Consider the following 14,062-nt stretch of genomic DNA (forward strand, 5'->3'; position numbering starts at 1 on the left):
ACCCCATAGAGAATCTATGGGGCATTGCCAAGAGAAAGATGAGAGACATGAGACCAAACAATGCAGAAGAGCTGAAGGCCACTATTGAAGCATCTTGGTCTTCCATAACACCTCAGCAGTGCCACAGGCTGATAGCATCCATGCCACGCCGCATTGAGGCAGTAAAAGGGGCCCAAACCAAGTACTGAGTACATATGCATGATTATACTTTTCAGAGGGCTGACATTTCTGTATTTAAAATCCTTTTTTTTATTGATTTCATGTAATATCCTAATTTTCTGAGATTCTGAATTTGGGGTTTTCATAAGCTGTAACCATAATCATCAAAATTATATCAAATAAAGGCTTGAAATATCTTACTTTGCTTGTAATGAGTCTATATAATATATTAGTTTCTCCTTTTAAGTTGAATTACTGAAATTAATGAACTTTTGCACGATATTCAAATTTTTCGAGTTTCACCTGTAAAATGCCCTAATTCGTGATTTGTGTCCCCAATGTAGCAAAAATAGACTATCAAAGCAAAATGAAAAGCAGAGATGATACACTGAAAAGAAAATAAAAAAATTTGGTATTAGGCCTACTTAATTCAATTGTGGACATTGGTTCCACACAATAACAATGAGATTCCTTGATATTAAATAAAAATGTAGGTTCAACACAAATACTTTATGTAGCAAAAAAAAACAAATTATTTGAGTTAACCTAACTTAAAATGTATCTGTTCAAATTACTATATTGAACCTTACAGCTTGTTGCTAGCTAGCAACAAATACAGCATATTATACAGTATGTAACTTTTTGTACTGTATTATAAGAATGGTGCTGCTGAGCACTTATAGATTCCCAGTCAATCATTATGCTTAAGATACCTCAGTAATTACTTTCTGAGAAAAGAAATACACACTAATATTTCTGTTGAAATGTTCCCGTCCTCGACCTAACCATTAGTTAGACCTAACCCACAATGCTAATCTTCAAAAACACCATCAACATGACAGAAACCTCTAAATCTTAACATGGCAGAATATTAAACACTAACAAGCCTCCTACTGGTTTCATTTTAATGGATCCAGCGGTTCTTCAGGCAAGCTGCCGCCTCCTGAACCTGAGGCAAGGACCACATTAGAGACTTCCTGGCCCTAGCGTGGGCTACCGACTTTCCAGACTCCTCCCTGGTGTTGTTCTTCTGGGCTAATCTGACCGATTCGCTCAAGGAGCTGTTGCCACCGGCGACGCGCGGCTGGAAGCTCCGCGATTTTGTGGAAGAGACTTTGCTGGTCAGCGGCTCGCCACTCACTGTGGGCGTGGCAGAGGAGGACCCAACCTCACCTCCCGCAGTGGTGACCTTCCACTCGCCCATGGCTCTTCCCATCACCTGTCCACCTGTCAGCGAGCCAACCCCCATGCATGTCGCCGTCAATGAGCCTGCACAGTCCACTTCGTCTGCCCGGAGAAGGAAGAGAAGACTGGCTTCCGCCTCCCGGCCCACGCCTGCCCCGGTCTGCGAGCCAGAGCCCACGCCTGTCACTGTGAGTGAGCCTGCGCCCACGTCAGCCACAGTGAGCGAGCCTGCGCCCACGTCAGCCACGGTGAGCGAGCCTGCGCCCTCGTCAGCCACGGTCAGCGAGCCTGCGCCCGCGTCAGCCACGGTCAGCGAGCCAGAGCCCGCATCACCCACGGTCAACCAGCCAGAGCCTGTAGCCTCGACCGTCCCTGAGCCAGCGCCTGTAGCCTCGACCGTCCCTGAGCCAGCGCCTGTAGCCATGACCGTCCAAGAGCAACCATAACATAAACATTAAACAACATTCACAAACAACGACCGACAGAGACTGAACAAACAACCAGTGTTTAAATACAGAAAGGAACAAACAAGGGAATGAGGGACACCTGGGGAAACAATCAGGGAAGGAGGAACAATCAGGGGAAAACCAATCATAAAAAGAAACTACAAAGGACTACAAAAACCAAACAGGAACTAAACTAAACTTCAACATAAAAGCACAAAAACAAAAGACAACAGTGAACATGACATTTACACAATATAAATATATTCTCATCTTTATCATAAATTTGATAAGTTGTTTTTAAGCATACTGTTTAGTATTTTCAATAGAGCTGCTTTCCCTTCTTTCAGTGTGTCATTTTGCTATACAATCTGCTTTGAGTTAATATTCATTTCTGTAACGTCTTGACTCACCAGTGTTGTCACTTCCCTTGTCACATTGATGTCAAAATAGTGGTGCTACTGTGAGTGGTATCCCAACCTACCTAGCCTTAATTTCCTTAAAATCCTCTGCAAATTTTTTTATAAATAATGCTTTAGGTATTGATGCTCATTCACAGCATATATCATATAATAAAGCCTTGAACTTTTATGTACAGTTTTCTACTGTTGGAAACTACTTAATGCTTCTCATCTGTCCACTTTACATTAAGTAAACATTTTCATAAGTTACTAATGTTTAATAAGGGTTATTAAGCATTTATAACATGTGAGGTAAAGTGGTTCACTATTTGGCAGGCATAGCATGAAAATCATCCTTTTATGCATGTTGTTATCACTGCATATGTGCACAATTAATAATGCATCTGTTTATCTGATTATTGAACACCTTTGTTGTCCATTCAGCATTCATGTAAAGCATTATCAAAAGATGATATCACTAATATTCTGGCTAATTTTGTGGGGGTTTTTCCTCTCAACAGAATAGTCAATAATAACAGATTTATATATACAGTATATATATATATATATATATATATATATATATATATATATATATATATATATATATATATATATATATTCCTATTTTAGGGTCAGCTATCCCTTTTAAAAAAGCATATTTGTTTAATACATAAAAAATGTGACTTGTAAGCGTGCAACGTTTTGGAACTTGGGTGCTTGAGTAAAACATAAATTGACCACCGACCTTATCCTGAACCTGAATCCTAAGGACAGGGTTGGTTGCATCCCAGTCTTCCTCAACAGCTTCCTCCCCTTTTCTTCTTTCCTGAATGCTCACTGGTTTGGAAGGCTCTATTGCTGAAAAGACACTCTGATAAACACTATGTTGCCTCTGTTGCCATGGTGACCGGCTGTGCATGGAAAGAGCTGCTAAAACTACAAGCTATGTAAGTCACAGATAGATTGCAATGCCTAAAGACCATTGTGTGATACATTTAATGACTGGACAGACATGTCACAGGTGCATGTTGGCAATCTATGTCTGGATATAAAAACTTCAATAAGTTGATGTGTGCTTCTCAAAGTGAGAACTGCGATTGCTCATAAAATCTGATTTAAATTCGCCTGACACCGACTGATAGTGAGCTGGCATCGGCCACTTTGTTCTTGTGCAGCACTTGCACCAGTTGTCAGTCGTACCACAAAGAAGCTGTGTCTTTAAATCCTCTCCTTGTGCACAACGATGACATCATCCTCTTAAAATACATTACGTCATCCCTTTCGGGGAAAATTCTCCTAGCTCCACCTTATTCTTCCCCCCTTTTATTTGCCCTTATCAGTGCCCGCCTCGACGTCCGTCTTATTGGTGGAGGAGTCACTGGTGTCTATTTTTTATTGGTTTGTCCGTAACTTTTGTGTCTGTGGCCCCCACCACTGAAAGAGAAGGTTCACAGCTGAAGACGGGTCGCGGGTAATTTGGTTTACCCCAAGCGCTCCCTATACGTCATACGATGATCATTTGCATTTGAAGAGGACTATATAAAGTGCCAAGATGCCACTTCTCATATGCATGAGATTTGCATTTTTATAAAACCCAAATACTCTCAGGAACGCGTCCTTGCGCTAAAAACATGCTAGACGCAGCGCAACAAATGAAATAGAACGCAGGTGTCTCGAGACTTGCTATTTGGCGTGGCGCTCCTGGGGCTTAAAGGAATATTTCGAGTTCATTACAAGTTTAGCTCAATAGACAGCATTTGTGGCATAAAGTTGTTTACCACATAGGCTACAATTATTTCGACTCGTTCATCATTTTCTTAAATAATAATAATAAAATAAAAAAATCGATGTTACACTGAGACACTTTCAATTTAAGTGAATTGGGCCCATTATTGGAGAATTTAAATGCAGAAATGTGAAGCTTAAAATGTTACAAAATAACTTACTTTAATTCTTCTGTTAAAACGTGTGTATTATTTGAGCTGAATTGTTGTTTAATTGCTGGTTTTAATGGTTTTTAAGGTTTACTGCGTTGGGGCGACAAAGTTGTAAAATTGCATAGACCTATAGTTTTACACAAAAAAGGTTAGTAGGTGATTTTATCACACTAAAATCATGTTAACACGTTTATGCCATATGGCAATACTTTTTTAAACAGTGAGTATTTTAACATTTATCAATTGGCCCCATTGACTTCCATTTTAAATGACTCACTGTAACTGATTTTTGCTTTTTTTTTAAGAAATAAAGAGACGATTCGAAATTAATTGGTAATCAGCATTATGCCACATATGCTGTCGATTGAGCTGAACTTGTATTGAACCCGGAACATTCCTTTAAGGAAACAGCTGAGGGCATGTTTAGCCTACATGTCAAAACAATGGAAAAAGAGCGCAGACGAACACAAAAAACGACCGTCACGCCTTCAATATTCACTACATTTTACTTGGTGAGACTTTTGTGTTTAGTTTGAAAATGTATTAGTTTAATTATTTAATTAGCTATTAGGAGAATGAGTGATTCACGGTACCATTGGCGTCTTACTGAAATATTATTAATTGATCAGACTAGTGGACTGTCCTGATTTTACAACGAATAGCCTAATATGCACAAAAAAATCACGAGTGTAATTCGTTTTTTATGTCTACATAAAATCTGATGTTGAGTAATTATACAATAAAACTCTGAAAAAATATGTTTTATTATATGATAATAATTTATAGAAAAAGCGCGCTAGATGTGCGGATTGATTGCGTCATTACGGGGCGCAATACCGCATGTTACCAATAGAGGGATGTGGCGACAGAGAGAGCGCGACTGGACCGACTGGTACCTAGCGCACACCATTTTTGCACCTGTAACCGATATACGGCATTTATACTCTTATGTGAAGAAGGGTGTTGTGTGCATTACATATCACTCAGCTACTGTGGCCGTAGCATCAGCTCATGTTTGCAATCCTTGTTATGGTGGTAAAAACGGCGTGTATGTTTCTTTAAGAGCATTTACATCGAGAGAGAGCGAGATTGAGAGAGCGAGGGAGAGAGAGAGAGAGAGAGAGAGAGAGAGAGAGACAGAGAGAGAGAAAGAAAGAGAAGGGAGGGGTAAAAAAAAAGAGAGAGAGAGAGAGAGAGAGAGAGAGACTGGGGTTGTGACTATGGTTAGGTGTAACGTTTGCTCGCTCGGTGCCGTCGTTACATGTGTGAGGAGGAGGGAAGGGGGAGGCTGAAAACTGGGCTTGAACGGCGAAAACGGCAACCGATAGCGCTGCGCTCCGATAGGGTCGACGGGGATGAAATGATGCTGATGATGATGTCTAGCGTTTAATCCCAACGATGACAACGGTGAGCGGCGGCAAAGCCGGCGTGCATATAATCAGCATCGCATGTATTTTGTTCTATATGCATGTTTGTGTGTGTGATATCGCCCAGCTGTGGAGACGAGGAGGGGGATGAAAGGACTTGGGAGGAGGGGGCGAGGCGAAAGGGACTGGATGGACGCAAATAAGAGAATAAAATAAATGACACGACGCGTTATTCATCCGGAGCAGTTAAAATGTGATCATTTCATTTCGACGGCATGTCCAGTGTGCAGAAGAGAGACGGAACATTTATCATGGTGGAGCGAGCGGCAGAGGAATACGTCAACACATACATCCAGGCTTACACCAATTGACATTTCGGTGCTTATTTCGCTATGACGACTGTATTGTTCACATCAAACCAGCATTCATGTTATTAAAGTTTACTATAGATCAACATCACTCCATACACTCCCAAATGTAATGATTATGCACTGGTTCCCTTTAAATGATATCCGTGCGTTTCGACAATGTCCATGGACACACAATAAAAGCACTGCCCCGGCTATATGATCGTTCATTTCCGTGTACCACACGCATCCATTAGCCTCAGGACTAATAGCCTCTACAGAGCCTAACAAATACGCAAAATAACAGCGCTGCGATGTTGAATTTGGAAGCTTCTCACTTTTCTCCCACTGGGTGTCTATAGGAGGAATTGAAATAGGCGTGTGTATGTCGGAGACAGAGAGGGAGGAAGAGAGACGGACGGACAGACAGACAGACAGAGAGACAAAACAAATGAAATCGGGTGGTGATTTGAATGTTCTGCATGACAGTCGCTGAGATGAGTCTTTCCTGTTGAAACATTGTGCTCATTCGCCTCGACGTCGTTAACATTCAAGACAGAGTGTATTTAGCACGATTTGTGGCCTATTCAAGAATCACTGCCTGTTTCTCAGCTCTATTGATTCTTCCCAATACCTCTGTCAACATCCACAGGAACAGGATGCTCTTTCCAGCTATTCCCAGATATAGTCTTGTACTTACCGCAGACCTCTGTATACGTATGAGGCCTAAATTTGATGACATTTCAGAATACACTTTAAAATATACGTTTATATGTTACATCTGTGACAGAGTAAATCTTTAAATATTACTGAAACTAAAACTGAAAGGTCCCACTAACTTTTGTCTCAGCTTCTGATATGCATGAAGATCAGACATTGTGTGCTTTAAACACTGTATTTTAAAATGAGATTTTATCAAAACACTACATTATCCCTTTCGGCTTGTAATTCGACACACGTGTACGTGTGCCATAAGTAAGTAGTGAAGATAAGCTAAAATAGATAGTTAATTTTTTTTGCTAGATTTGTCAAAGTTTGCAAGTTTTATGGCATTGTGTCTTAAAGTTCACACATTATCTCGTCATTTACTTTCCCGCATGCCATCCCAGATGTTGATGATTTTTTTTCTAAACACAAATACAAATTTTAAGAATATTTCAGCTCTGTTGGTTATACAATGCAGGTGAATGGGTACCACAATTTTAAAGCTCTAAGAAGCATATTAAGTCAGCATAAAAGTAATCCATAAGACTTCAGTGGTTTAATCCATGTCTTCTGAAACGGATCAATATTTAAGTCCTTTTATACTATAAATTATCCTCTCTGTCCAGTAGGTGCATGAAGAATGTGAATCGCCAAAAGCAAAAGAAGAATGTGAAAGTGCAGATTGATAGTGAAAAAAATCTGTTTCTCCTCCACCCCATCATATCACTTCTGAAGACATGGATTTACCCTGCACTGGAGTCTTATGGATTACCTTTATGTTGCCTTAATGTGCTTTTGAAGCTTCAAAATTGTGGAACCCATTCACTTGCATTGTGAGGACCAACAGAGCTGAAATATTCCTCTGAAAATCTTTGATTGTGTTCAGCAGAAGAAAGAAAATCATACACATTTGGGATGGTATGAGGGTGAGTAAATGATGAGAGAATTGTTATCACCCTGATGGGCATTTTATTTCATGTTATTTTTAGTTTGATGGTCCTCCATATGTCTGCTGCTGTCTATTGCTGACTCTAATGTGAATAATCGAATGATACCAACCTAACTCCATGTCTTTTATTGTCAGGATGCAAACATACTATCACTTTCAAACATTTATCTTTTCCACTCACATCCTTTTTATCAGGTGTCCATGATTGTGATGTATTTCAATAAATAAAAATTACATTTACATGACAGCTGATAGTTACCCAACAGAACAGATGCTGCCCCACTTATTACTCCCAAGGCTTCTTGACAACTTGTATCGCAACATTTAAAGCAGTAAACGACTGCAATAAAAACATGCCATATTAATAATGGCAAAAGCAATTACTATCCAATGCCACTTTGTCAAGTATAGTTTTTTGCATTTGTCTTTTTTCACCCTGTTTTCTCTCTTATTTTGGTTTAGTTATATATATTGTCATGATATTATCAATAAAAAGCACAGTTGTAAAGCTGTGAAATTAAATCAAAATCAGAGTTTGTTTGTTTTTTCTTAATTTATTGTCAGAGCATTCACAGGGTTCCCATGGTCATGGAAAAATTGGTAATATGAGAGAATATTACAATTTGATTTTAAGGCATGTAATGTCATGGGAATTTTTGAAAGTTTAAAAAGCCATGCAAATACATACTGGAACTATATACATTTTGTAGTTATGCTCAGGTCCAAAATATCTCAATGACTAGAAATTGCTTTTTATAAAAACTTATCCAGTAATCATGAATAACTGGGAAAGTCATTGGGTCAAAAGGTCTGGGAACCCTGCATTGCCTTGGATGTACTTGGATTCACTGCATCTGGTATAGTATATATATATGTATATATATTATTTTTGCTAATATCACTCTCCTTTGCCTCCCTCTTCAGCTCTCCTTTACGTGAAGTTCGAACCCAGTGGGTAGAAGACTCTCCTCCATGCCCACTCTTCCTTTTACCCAATCCAGTCCCTGTAACCCAACTGCTTCCCCCTCCCAATTTTTCCTTCCATTTTTGTCCCATCTGAGACCACACCCTGCCGCTCCACACAAATGCACCCAAGCCAAGGATTTTGAACGGCACATATTAAGAGCCAATCAGGAGCCTTGAAGCCATTCAGGAAATTGCAACACAACTCATGATCTACCTGAACACTGAGGAATAATAAGGAAAAAGCTGTGGATAATTATCTCGCAAAGAAGAAAACGAGAGAAAATTCTGATAAACTGGCAGTACGTGTCTACCTTTGAAGAAGAGCACAGCAATTAGGATATTCCACCAAGCTGTAGAAAAAAGCAGATAAGATTGAATAGAGGGTGAAAGACACAGAAAAGTGCACCATTCATGCATACACACTCGCAACACATACATACCAATCAGTGAGAAATGAAACGAGCACCACAAACTGAGCATACGCATAAGAAAACACATCTGCAATAATCGACACAACACTAAAGAGCAAACTCCCTCTGCATACCACACACATTCCCACAGAGACATTACAGACTGTTACAGCACACATTCTTACCACAGACCACATGCTATTATCACACACCATCAGATGCTACGCAATCCTACACTTAGCAAATGCTCATATAAACACCCTCATTTGAACAAGTAATTTTTCTGTCTGCCATACACCCTCAGGCACGCAAATACCACCAAATCCAACGCATAAGCAGTCCCACACTCTCACAAATACCACTTGTAGGGACAACACATACACAAACTCACACCTTAACCTCCCTCTCACTATCAGATAACAAACTCTCGCATCTGTTCATACATTCCACGGCCTCAAGATGATGTGTGAGGTGATGCCCACCATCTCGGAGGATGGGCGGGGAGGTGGAGGAGGAGGCCCGTCATCCCCTGCCGGAGGAGGTGGGGGTATGGGGGGTGGCGCAGGGGGCATGGGTGGTGGCTATGGGGGCCGGGAGGCCCGTGGTGGAGATGAAGGTGGGAGCACTGGAAATCTGGAGTCTCTAATGGTGAACATGCTGACGGAGAGAGAGCGGCTGCTGGAAAGTCTCAGAGAGACCCAGGACAGTCTCGGCACAGCACAGCTACGTCTGCGAGAGCTGGGTCATGAGAAGGACTCACTGCAAAGGCAACTCTCCATCGCACTGCCACAGGTATGCATCTGGGCCTTGTGGGTGTGAGGAAAGTTATGTATGTTATTATATTCAGAATATGGATTGGATTGGAAAAGACAACTTGAGGTTTAATAGAATGTGATATGTTGTGCACCTGTAGTTTCAAGTCGTAAAGGGATAGTTCACCCAAAAATGAAAGATCTGTCATTTTTTAACTTACCCTTGTGTTGTTCTAAGCTCTAATTATTATATTTATTCGGTGGAACACCAAATTAGATGTTTAGTAAAATATGGGATGGGAACCAGCGGTACAGTTGCGAAAAGGACTATAAAAGTGGTCCTCTTGACTCGTAAGTCTTCTGAAGCCATACGTTAGCTTTGTGTGAGGAACAGGCTGACATTAAAGTCAATATTTACTGAAATAGTTTTGCCTTGAAAACCACGCTTGACAGCCATGGTCACCTTTCACTTTTGTCATTTTATTGAAAAGAGCAGTCTGGGCACACTATATATGCTGTTGTATTGTAAAAGGTTTTGAAAGACACAAGGGTGAAGAAATTATGACATAAATTAAATTTTTTGGTGAACTCTTCCTTTTACATCATGAATACATACAGTTGTCAGTTTAGGTTTGGAGCAGGGCTGGACTGGTAATCTGGCGCATTTTCCTGGTGGGCCGACGCACTTTGGGGCCGTTCAGGGGCGGACTGGCTGTCCGGTGGGTCGGCCGTGAAACGTGAGCAAAAATTAGCCACAATATGGCGATATGTAGAAAAGGACAGCAACCCGCACACTCAACAGTTGGGCAAGATGCCATGTAAATCCCGGGCCGATTTCTCTTCCCAGTCCAGCCCTGGTTTGGAGTAGCATGTTGTAAGAATGTCTTGGACTAAATAGTTTACATGGGAAAACAAGGATTTGAGATGAACCTTGACTCCAGGAAGGATGAATTGCCAGAGTGGAGTATAAGGTATAAGTATGTGACAAAACAACAAGTTTCTAGAAAGACAGTACTATAATATGCTTGTCTGGTATTTGGCTAACATTGTAACCTGCCTTAATCTTCCAAACTCGTTGTGAGCTAGTCTGGTCCATTTTTCATCGTCTTGTACTGTTTTGATTCCTCTGATCTTTTTAAGGTAATCTGTGCTCATGATCTGCTTATCTACAATACTGTGACCTGTTTTACATAATGGGACGCTTCTTGTAATTGTTGAATGGTAAAATCTTTTGAATTGTCCTGGGCTGCATTTCCAAAAAGCATCATAAGCTAAGTAGATTGTAGAAACCATAGGTGCCAATGGTTTCCACAACCAACTTAGGCTTGCAATGTTTTTGGGAAGCGCAGCCCTGGCTCTTTCACTAGTAAATTTGGTCAAATATTGGGTTTTAATCCCATAATGACATCATAGCTACTTAAAGAGCTTGGGTGATGCTGTGTTCCAGACAGAATGTCAGCCCTCCCTGTAATATGTGGGTCATTGCATTTGTGTAAAAGTTCAGAATAACAGGGTTCGTACAAGGTGCTTGAATTTGGCTTTTTAAAATTGAAGTCCTGGAAAACCCTTGAAAATAGCAATTTTTACCAAGAGGTGCTTAAGAAGTGCTTGAATTATAGAAAATCGTTAAATACGTTATTAAATCATTTAATAAATTAAATGGATTTATTTTTTTTGGAAACACTCTCTTCCTGCTTCTTGCTCTCACACACACCTCATGTCATGAATCGTGGAGAATAAAGGATTTCTTTGAATATTTTGAATAGTTCTCAGTGTGTGCTCTATGCTACTCATTCAGAAGCACTTAGATTAAAAAAATTAAATTCCTGATGATTTTCATGACTGTCGGTTCCGTTAACAGTTCAAAAACATACTGTATATTCTTTTTCTGGTGCAGACGAAACACTGTACTAATACGCTGTGACAGTGTTTTGCGACATGCTATCAGTTGGGTGTGCAGCAAGAAATGTGACCAGTAGAGTCGGATTGATGAACAAATTACTCTCATGAGCACAATGATCTACGTATCATCAGTATGATTTGTCAAGGTGGGGATTTGAACCAACAAACCTCAAAACTATAATAGTGCTTTAACACACTGAGCCACTAAGTTGGCATGTCAGGCTGATGGCATAGAGACATTGCAAGGTTAGAGTCAGCACACGAGTGTGGATTATCTTTTAACTATTTGTGGCACTGTCTCAAAACTGTGCAGGTATCCTCAGGACATGGTGTTTGTGATGCATAAAAAAAATATTTTAAATCTGACAATGATTTTAAAAGATATATCACTTTTTATTAAAATTAAATGTGGCGGAGGGACAGTATGGTTGATATGAGTATTGTATAATATGTTAAAATCCACATGACCTAAGGAATCAAAAGATCAAAAGACACCAACCCCATGATTTTAGGACATACAGTTTAAAAGTTATTGGCAAAAATAGCCTTTTTCTTTTCATAATTTTACCTATAAGTGGCACTGTCTCTAAAATTTGCATGTACCCTCAGATTGTGGTCCTGATAAACCATACCAAGTTTAGTTGTGAAAGGACAAACCATTGCAGAGTTACAGTCTTTTATCCAGTTTTAAATCGACCACGCTAACTTTGTGCTGCCTTTACTTTTAAACAAAGATCTCTCAAAATTCTTACTATCATTTCTGTGTGGCTTGGTCTGGAGTTTATTTTGAGCCATTGTTTGGACAAATCGGACAATGTTTGAAGGATGTGAAACTTTTAAACTGGAAACATTATCCAATATGGCAGTTACTGTAATGGGCAGAGTTATAATCTATGGGAGTTCATTTAAAGCACCAAGAGGCGAATAATCAGACAAAAAAAGTTTCTAGGACAAATGATTCAAAATATACACAAAAAAGATAATTACATTTTTGGACTGGTGGTTGCGCTATGGAGGTTGTCTTAGAGATCCCAAATTTGCTATGGGGAATTTTCATGACCACCCCTATCAGTGTGCCAAATGTAATTATGTTCTTACGAACGGTTCTATGGGCTGCCATAGACTCCCATTGGGAGGAAGAAGAAGAAACATAATAAATATATAAATAATAATAAATATAGCTGCAATAAGCAATTATGGGGCCAAGCACCAGCATGGCAACCACTGCACAACCCAGAAGAATAAGAATCAGAATGAGCTTTATTGCCAAGTATGCTTACACATACAAGGTATTTGTCTTGGTGAAAGAAGCTTCCAGTGCACAAACAATACAACAACAAGACAGAGATAATTAAAAAATTTAATAAGAATTAAAAGTGAATATAAAATATAAGTATATAGAGAAATAAACAATGAAAAAAATAAATGTTCCTGTTCCACTGCTTGAAGAAAGTACTTTCCAGAAACTGGCAGTAGGTTTTAGAGTTTTAGGTATGTTTTGTTTATAGGTATTAGGTTTTTAGGGTTGAGTTTCAGTACATCTTCATCTCGAAAAGTTCCAATTACCTCATCCTTAATGATAGCAGCCCATACCAGTACCAGTACCTTGCTGATACCTGACTTGAGGTGGTGCCCTATGTCCATTAGTGATCCAGCCATGGGCCCATCCATCTAGTCCATCAAGAGTCACTCTCATTTCATCTGTCCATAAAACCTTTGAAAAATCTGTCTTCATGTATTTCTTTGCCCAATCTTGACTCTTCAACTTGTGAATTTATTCAGTGGTGGTCATATTTCAGCCTTCTTGACCGTCGCCATGTCTCTGAGCACTTGGCACCTTGTACTTATGGACATTCCTGGTAGGTTGCAGTTCTGGAATATGGTAGCATTGGAGGATAATGGGTTCCTGGTAGCTTCATGTTTATTTCTTCTCAAGTCTTTTGCAGTTAATTTGCGCCTTTTCTTCTCCGTGCGTTTTTTGCGCCCCAGTTGACTATTCGCAACAAAACGTTTGATTTTTTATTGTTTGATTGTGGTCACACCTCAATAGTTTAGCTATTTCAATAGTGTTGCAATACATCTGAAAGGCATTTTACAATATTCGATTTTTCAGTGTCAGTTAAATTTCTTTTTTGGCCCATTTTACTATGACGTTTAATGAAGCTATCTAATAATGATGCACACCTTGATATAAGGTGTTAGTCACTTTCGCCACACCCTCCCCCATAACACAAATACATACCACCTGGAAATGATTGAATCCAATGGTTTAGAGTTGGAAAATGTGGAAGTAATGTTAAGATCAGAATACTCACTTGCCTAATAATTAGGCATGCAGTGTAAAGATTGTAATGTAATGGCAGAAGAGGTAGGATATGTTGGATAAATATATATAGACTAAGCTGTGTATTGCAAATAATTATTGCTTAATGGGGCAGTATAAACTGTTCATGAGATGGATAGGCTGGATAGCCGGTCAGAAGGCAGCAGTTCAAAAAGTTAGTGGGCTGGGTGAGTGAGGTCCAGAGTAATTTTT

General features: G+C 39.7%; 1 protein-coding gene across 5 annotated transcripts in view; it reads left to right on the forward strand.

Annotated features, from left to right (window-relative positions):
- Nucleotides 1-5,365: 5,365 nt before the first annotated feature.
- The window catches only part of LOC127647339 (liprin-alpha-3-like), a 61,762-nt gene continuing 53,065 nt past the window's right edge, over nt 5,366-14,062 (forward strand). For 3 of the 5 annotated variants that reach the window (XM_052131523.1, XM_052131526.1, XM_052131527.1), the window contains exons 1-2: nt 5,366-5,535; nt 8,421-9,664. In XM_052131523.1, the coding sequence (XP_051987483.1) occupies nt 9,332-9,664 (333 nt within the window). In that variant the 5' untranslated portion in view covers nt 5,366-5,535; nt 8,421-9,331. Of the gene's footprint in view, nt 5,536-7,173; nt 7,474-8,420; nt 9,665-14,062 lie in introns of all 5 variants that reach the window. The other 2 variants (XM_052131524.1, XM_052131525.1) reach the window with 2 other exon arrangements.

Source organism: Xyrauchen texanus, chromosome 8, assembly GCF_025860055.1.
Source record: "Xyrauchen texanus isolate HMW12.3.18 chromosome 8, RBS_HiC_50CHRs, whole genome shotgun sequence".
Lineage (NCBI taxonomy): Eukaryota > Metazoa > Chordata > Actinopteri > Cypriniformes > Catostomidae > Xyrauchen > Xyrauchen texanus.